The 8,282-nt window shown below is 47.2% G+C and overlaps 1 protein-coding gene across 1 annotated transcript; it reads right to left on the bottom strand.

The window, feature by feature from the left end:
* Window positions 1–1,133: 1,133 nt before the first annotated feature.
* PHLDA1 (pleckstrin homology like domain family A member 1) lies at window positions 1,134–7,973 on the bottom strand. The gene is given in 3 exon segments (XM_032644182.1): window positions 1,134–5,566; window positions 6,005–6,695; window positions 6,698–7,973. Coding segments are annotated over 2 exon segments (1,098 nt in total). The 5' UTR covers window positions 7,131–7,973; the 3' UTR covers window positions 1,134–5,566; window positions 6,005–6,030.
* Window positions 7,974–8,282: the final 309 nt, after the last annotated feature.

The following is an 8,282-nucleotide window of genomic DNA, read 5'->3' as shown; positions in this document are numbered from 1 at the left end:
ACCAACCCTGCTTTACCTCCTGCTTCACACATTTATTTCACATTGTACCTCTGAAATTCCCTCACAACGGCAGTAGTTTGTCTTCTCAGATTTCATTTCTTCTTTAAAAACAAAACCAAACGGGGAGGAATCAAGATGGCGGAGGAGTAGGACATGAAGCTCATCCCCTCACACAAATACATAAAAAATACATCTACAAGTGGAATGATCCGCACAGAACATCTGCTGAACACTGGCAGAAGACCTCAGACTTCCGAAATGGCAAGAAAACCTCCACATAACCAAGTAGGACAAATGAAAAAAGAAAACAAAACCAAACAAAAACAGTAAAGTAATAAAGCTCTCAATGTAAGACTATGTTAAGAGATAAAAAAATGCCTTCAAATTTCCTATTTTAAAGTCTTTGAAGATTTAAACACTTTTAGATGTCAATGGAAATTGTAAGTAAAGATATGGCATATTCCTTTAAAGAATCGAGTCTCGGGACTTACGCGGTGGTCCAGCGGGTGAGACTCTGTGTTCGCGCTCCCAATGCAGGGGGCCCGGGTTCATTCCCTTGACAGGGGAACTAGATCCCGCATGCATGCAGCAACTAAGAGTCTGCATGCCACAACAACTAAAGGTCCCGCGTGCTGCAACTAAGACGTGGCGCATCCTCAATAAATATTTTTTAAAAAGAAAAAAGAATCGAGTCTCTCTTCTGCTCTCAACACAAAACAGGAAGCTTTATAGATACCCGCTTGAAAGATGATTCTCCTAGAGTCAAGGCCTCACCCTCTCAATGGACCTAGGAGGACTCAAATCTCTCTGGAACTCAAGAAGGAATTGCCTCCAAGCTAATTCACTAGGGGCCATTTCTTCTCCTCTGGGCACTATGGAAAAATTCAAATCAAATTCATTAGCATTCAAAAAGCAATAATTATTTCACCAAATAACCTGAGTGAAATTCTATACCCTATATTCAAAATGACCAGGTAATTTTTAAAATAAATTTCCAACCTCAAAAGATCATCTTTTTCTTCCCAGAGTGGTCACGGCCTTTACAATGCCCAAGCCCTTTAGAACATTGCTCCCACAGGTACACGCAGCGCACGGGACTAGTGAACAAGGCCTTCAAAAGGTCCACAGGTCAGTCATCTTGACAGATACTTTATTTGAAATGGAATGCATTTTGAAAATACGAAAAATAAATCACATCTCTCCAAAATCATTTAAGAGACATATTTACACAAATGACGACCACTTAAGTTCACAAACGTGATAGTTTGTAAAGCATTTGGTACATGGTGACGCTTGCTTTTCAAAGCTCGTATTTGCATATTCTGAAATTTTAAGCAGAAGGTTGACAGGGGAATGTAACAGACAATTGTTTTATCTTTCTTCTCAAAATAAATACAATGGTCTGGAAGGACCACCTGTTGTTAAAATCTGCTTCCCCACCACCCAGATGATCACCAGCAGGTGATCAGAACAGGTAGTTTTTATGCAGCTGCATCTAATGGTCCAGGGCCCTTCTGCTTCCTTCATTGGACAATAATGACCTTTCTAGGAAACCCTGTTGGATCCTTTACTCCATTTGACAGATGGAGTCCTGCCAACAAAGTTACAGATCACTTTGTCATCCAATCTTATGTAAATCTGGATTGGCTGTTCGGCACCGCAGATCAAAATTCACCCTTTAGGGCTTCTCTGGTGGCGCAGTGGTTGAGAGTCCGCCTGCCGATGCAGGGGACATGGGTTCGTGCCCCGGTCTGGGAAGATCCCACAAGCCGCGGAGTGGCTGGGCCCTTGAGCCATGGCCACTGGGCCTGCGCGTCCGGAGCCTGTGCTCCGCAACGGGAGAGGCCGTGGCAGTGAGAGGCCCGCATACCGCAAAAAAAAGGGGAAAAAAAAAATTCACCCTTGAAACTGTGTCAAGAATTTAGAAAACAGTTCTTAAAAACCTATCCAACCCAATTCCACAATTAATACATCTTAGGTTGTTTTAGGTAAATAGGCGTATTTCTCTTGAAAGAATCACTGATGGATTCATCGAGCTCTATAATTCCCAAATTTTAATTTTATTCTACTGAGGGCATTTTACTGGTAAAGCAAAAACGAATTCGTTTGACATTTACAAAAAAAAGAGGAAAACGAATGTTCACAGGCCCATCATCATCCTACAAAGCTCTATTTTCTAGAGATTGCTCCAGTTTCATTCAAGTCTTAGATCCCTCTTGTAAACCTGCCACTGAACATGACACTGTAAACACTTGGAGCCAAACTAAAATCAAATCACTCTTCCTGGGGACAGAAAACAAGTGATGTGTTTGAACCCACACACTGGCAACAACTCATATAGTGTCAGACTTGAATGAAGAGTCTTTAAGAGAAATAGTGTTTAGAATATGAGAGCAATACAGCATTAAAACTGGCCTCTCAGCTTAAGCCAGACTTCCTAACGGTGCTAACGTGTTAAGAGGAGCTCTTTTAAGCAACAACTGGGCTTCGTTCTTTTTAACCTCCATTGAAAAAAATAAGTGAAATGAAGTTATAAAGTTGGTTTGATTTCTACATGATGAGAGAATCCCCCTTCCTCTGAGGGAAATGTTCATTTTGAAAGGGCCCTTTATAGCCATTTGCTCTCTGACCTCAGCACTCCCCGTAGGGCATACGCAGATCCATGTGGATCTCCACTAAGAAAGTATGTCCAAGGAGTTCCGTCATGATGCATAGCCGGTCCCAGTGGTAGCTGTCCTCAGGGAATGGCATGAGAGCAAGTAAAGAAGGAAGCACTGTGTGAGGCCAGAGAAATCACCCTCCTGGGTGCTGGGGAGTTAAGACATTTTTTCCTTCTTTCATTTGTCCCAACAGATAGTCATTGAACTCACTGTGTAGGAGGCTTGGTGCCAACACAAGTTCAAAGACAAAAAGTTCAGTTTCCAGATGGGACATTCCTTTTAATTTTCCAACTTTTTACATTTTATGTTTATTTAAGGGGTGGGTTTTCTACTGGACCTCTCCTCTCCTTCTTCCCTTTCTTGGGTTGAAAGAAGAATCACCTTTCTCCATGAAGGTGATTTGTCAGGCCTCAGAATACCCTAGGTGGTTTGTATCATTTTCTTACAGGTAAAACAGAGCCACCAACACATTAAATGATTTGCATTTGTATTTTGTTTTGCTGAGTATCGTTAAGTATGCTCGCTTTTTGTTGTTGTTGTGCTGGAAAAATTATTAAGCCATAATAAGTGTTAAATAAAAACAAAATCCCATCCTACTCCTCTCCTTTCTAATTTCTGAGGTTTCACAGTTAAATGCTAAGAGGGGTTCAGACTAGAGAGTCACTAAGAGGGTCAACTCACTATAAATATCACAGCAGAGCAAGGACTAAGGGCTGTGGAAAGATAATACAAGGAACCATGATTCCGGTGGCCACATTACAAACCAGAGCCATTGTGAGAAAGAAAAAAATTCTAGCAGCCACGAGGGAGCCTGGGCATACTTTTTTTTGACAACACTACTTAGCCAGTATGTAAGCTAACAACATACAAGTGCCTTTAAAAGCCTACAAGAATCTTAATTTTAAAAGTATTTGGTATGGATTTTAATTTTTTTATAGCATGAGAATTTGAAAGAAAAATCCTTCCATCTGGAAAAAAAAGCTGTGGTTTAATTGGGGTGACATGATCTGCATGTATTAAAATGACAGTACAATGAGGCATTATTAAAAAGCACAGCAGTGGTTCCAAAGAAATCAAACCGAACTTGACTTAAGAACTCTTGAGATCTGCTCTCTGAGATGCCCATCATATATACATTTTTTCACAACTGCAACTTAGCCTCTGCAAGTGGGAGTCCACTTAAATTCTGCTTGCCATTTGGTTGACTTTTACTTCCCCCACCACTTTTTGGATTTGAGTTATGATCTCAAATTTTCATCATTTAAATATTGCACTGAGAAGTAATTTGACCTTGAAACTCCTTTTCAGATGGAGGGAGAATAAAGATATCTCTAGCATGAAATTCTATTTTCATTTCTTGACTACAGAACTTAGCAGTGGCCCAATACTGACCATTCCAATTTAGAAGCTGGAAAAATACTGATCAAGACTTTGCAGAAAAGATGATGGAAAACAGAGACCCGTTAGTAAAGCTAGGCAGATAGGAAGTGATTTTCAGCCGTAAGAGGATTTGGTAGCATCTATGGGCTCTTTTTAAACTTAAGTAGCATCTGCCCTTGTGGACTTTGACCATCCTTTTCATTTAACACAGAAGAGGGTTTGTTCTACCTTTAAAAGCACATGCTCTTCCCCCACCTCCCCCCGCCCCACCAACAACCCCCCAGACTCCTGAACAAGTCGCTGCTAAAACAAGACTGGGGTTGTTTTCTTACTGCAAATCCAGTGTTTATCCAGTCCTTCCTTTTTCAATTTCTGAGTTTAGCTAAGCTAACAACAAAACATATAACCCTTGGATTTCTCACAGAGCAATAAAAAGCGAAACAGCTGGTGTCTCTGATCAACATTATTCTCAGAATGAAAACAAAAAGCTATGACTCCTAGTCCTTTGAAATATTTACAAACTGTATTTTAAACTATGAGGTTCTAGATAGAATATGATTCTAGAACAAAGTAAAAGGGCCAGAAAATGTGGTTCACATCAAGTGTGCAAAGCTCTTGGAGAAGGGTAATCTCTATTGTGGCTATGAGCACAAATGTTCTCTCAAACAAGTGGAATAATTCTTTTCCCCCACTATGTTTTTTGAAATGAAACACCTAATGCATTCATACTCAGAAATCATAGAAAACTTCCTTATTAAACCCTTCACACATAGATAATCTAAGAAAGCCTTTTCCTACCGCAGACCCAGCCCTCCTTTGTATATTCAGGATATGACCATCTTGCCATCAGTTGAATCAGCTATCATTACTACTGATTTTCTTTTAGAAAAAGCAATTCGATTTTTATAATTACAAAATTCTGAACGTTTAGCTTCTTTAAACTTCCATTCTACACAAAATATATGTCGAAGGAAAAAAAAAACTCAAAAGAAAAAAAAAGAAAGAAAACTCCACGTAGTAGCACAGAGTTTAATTTCAACCACCTGGTATAACATTTAAGTATCAGACCTTCTGAAAATGAATTCTTGATGTGTTCCCCTTCACCACCCTTTTACTTTCTTCTTTCCCAAGATTAGAACTTACTAGGGAATAGGTTTTTGAAAATAAGTTTCTTTTTTGGAAAATGGCCTACATTCAGAAATGTCTCAGAACAAGCATTTTTAAAAAACTAATAAATAATCATAAATCAAAATACATTAAAATAACATTACAGTACATCATCGCTCCTAAAAGGTCCACCATACTGGAAGATCCTCTCAAAGGTTCATAAATAAAGCCTTCTGGACTCGAAATCATTTCCTGCATTGTGATGAAGAGTATGCAGAAAAACTAAGAGGAATCGCCAAGTTATCTGTCGTATTCTGTCCAAACTACTTGGTCTGGTGCGGGCGGGGCGACTGTTTTGTTTTCGATCCAAGTGAAGACAATAGAAAGGTGCTTGTCCCACTTCCTCAAGTCCTCACAACCTGGAAAGAAATGACACGGATTGAAGTGGCTCGGACTCCTACAAGACCCAGTTCTCTTCGGGCCTGTCCCGTGGACAAAGCAAGCTCAGAAGGACACCGGGGTCGCTCCCTCGAGTCCCCAGACACACTCAAGTGGCGCTGGTGACAAGGAGAGAAGCTGCGGCGTCGCTGGGGAACGCACCAGTGAACATGCGTGGGTCAGCGTGGGCGGACGGGCGATCAGGAGAACTTCCTGCGCGGCCCGAACCCCGCACCCTCCCCTCTCTGCCCCGCCTCTCCTGGCTCCAGCTTGTTCCCTTCTTTCCGCCTCCCAGAAACCTGCATTAATTTCTCATTTTTCCACCCAAGATCCGAACCGGGGAAAAGGCTTCCTACTGCTACCACCCCCAGCCCCACTCCTCGGAACCTCCCTCGGGAGCCGAGCTGCCGGGACCTTACCTCGTCTGGCTCGGGTGCTGCCCTCTTCAGGCAGAGTTGGAGGTGCTACGGAGAAGCCGGTGGCCGTGTGGCTGCGAGAGCGGTAGTGGGTGCGGGTGCGGATGTGGGTGCGAACGCGGATACGGATGGAGCGGCTGCGGCTGCGGCTGCGGCTGCGGCTGCGGCTGCGGCGGGGCTTGGGGGTGGGACTGGGGCTGAAGCTGCGTCTGCGGCGGCTGCTGCTGGACCAGGTGCTGCTGCTTCTGCCGCGTGGACTTGACCGCCAGGATGGCCTGACGATTCTTGTACTGCACCATCTGAAGCGTGATCTCCGCGTTCCAGCCCTGGTCCTGCGGGCACCGAAAGTCGATTTCCTTGCCCTCGGCCATCACCACAGTGAAGTACATATACTTGCCTTTGCGCTCCACGCAGTCCACGGTCTTCATGTTGGAAAAGTGCAATTCCTTCAGCTTGACGGGCGGCTCGAGGCTGCCCACATTGGGGCCTCCGGGTTGGGATGGCTCGACCGGCCCCTGCCCGGGCTGCTGCTGCTGGTGTTGCAGCTGTTTGGGCGGGATGAGCAGCAGCCCCTCCTCAGTGAGGATACAGCACTTTTTCTTCCAGAGCTGCAGCAACCCGTCGCTGCGCTTCTCCAACACACCCTCCTTCAGCGCCTTGCAGCCGCTGCTCTCCAACATCCTCCCGGCATAGGGGGGCCGCCGCTCGGCTCGGCCTCTCCTCTTCCAGCCACCCGGGCCCGGGGGGGCAGCAGCAGCCGCGCGCCGTCCTCGCCCCAACGGCTCCCGCGGCCGCCCGCCCGGAGCGCGCAGAAGAGGCTAACGCGCAGGAAGCAGAGTGGTGGCGGCGGCGGCGGCGGCGGCGGCTGCGGCGGTTCCTCGGGGTCCGGGCAGCAGGGCAGCCGCGTCCTGATGCGCCACAAGGTCCGGGAGCTGCGAGCCGCCGGGCCTCTGCCGTCCTCTTGCGAGCGCTCACTGAAGGGCTCTGGCCGGGCCCCCTCGCGGCGCTTTTGAATGGGCCATCCCCCCCACCCCCGAGTGACACCCAGCGGAAAAGGCGGCTCCTGGCGCCCGCACCGCGGGGGAAAGCCCAGCTCCGAAAGGCACTCCGCCGCCGGCGCACGCCTCATTAACTTGGGGGCTTTCCAAAGCCGGCCGCGTCCACGCCCCGCGCGTCCCTTGCTCCGCCTCTCGCCGCCCACTCGCTTCCGCGCTCCTTCCCCGGGATGGCAGCAGGGACCCGAGCCCCGGAAACTCCTCTCCTCCGCCGGGGGCCACAGCCGAGGGCGCCCGAGATGGCCAGCGAAGGATGCCGAGGCGCAGAGGGCGCTAAGAGGCCATCCCCAGCCGTCCCGCCTCTCCTCCCGGTGGGGCTTTCTGCTAACAGCCTCAGAAAATGAGGATGGGGCTGCGAGGACGGGTACAGCTACCAGACAGTGCCTGGTACGCCAAGCTGACCCTCTGCCCTCGGGAACCCAGCCCTGGGGATTCGCGCTGCCTGGGCGAGCAAGGAGCCTGGGGGTGAGGCTCGCGAGCCGCGGGGTCCCGTGGAAGCGTGCCTCCCCCGGACACTACGTAAACATCTTAGTCCACAAAGGCCGAGAGGACACGGTGTCTTTACACTCACATTCGGTTACGGTCACTAACTAGCTCTTCTTGGAGCCGAAGGGGCGATTGTTAAAGCAACAGCGCTACCGTCTGTCCCGTTTGGAAGGGGTAGAGGAAGGGGACCACTTCGGATGGCATCTCGCCTTCCTTTTCTCGAGCCAGGAGCGCAGGCACTGCCTATCTTTACCCGTGACACGAGCGCTCTAGCTTCCTTCTTGACCCATCCGTACAGCCCGCAATATATCACAACAGTTAATTCAACTCCAACGACAAATTCAGGTAATGCCCGGTCCCAACACTTTAAGGCAGTTTAGCCTTCCAAACGGCAGGCTAGCCTCCGCGGGTCCCTCTCTTTGCAAACGCCAAACGGGTCCGATCTCTCGTAATCTCATTTATCTGTAACCTGGGGCAAGTAATGCGGTACTCGCCCCTAGCTCCCTCCTACTCCATTTAAACAATTTCTATAGAAATTGTGGGAAACAAGGCAGAATAAAGAGCCTAAGCCGAGACCAAACCTCTTGGGGGAAATGTATTAAGTAAACAGAGAACCCCAACTATGTACCGACCCTGAAAATACGAAGAATTAACACAAAGAAGAAATAAACCAGGGGTGGATAAGTCAGAGTTGGCCAAGGTAAGAGGAAAGGCTGCTACTTGAACTCAGGAAGAAGGGA

This window comes from Phocoena sinus, chromosome 10, assembly GCF_008692025.1.
Source record: "Phocoena sinus isolate mPhoSin1 chromosome 10, mPhoSin1.pri, whole genome shotgun sequence".
NCBI lineage: Eukaryota > Metazoa > Chordata > Mammalia > Artiodactyla > Phocoenidae > Phocoena > Phocoena sinus.
The sequence above is the reverse complement of the archived record's forward strand: the minus strand, read 5'-3'. Positions and strand labels throughout refer to the sequence as shown.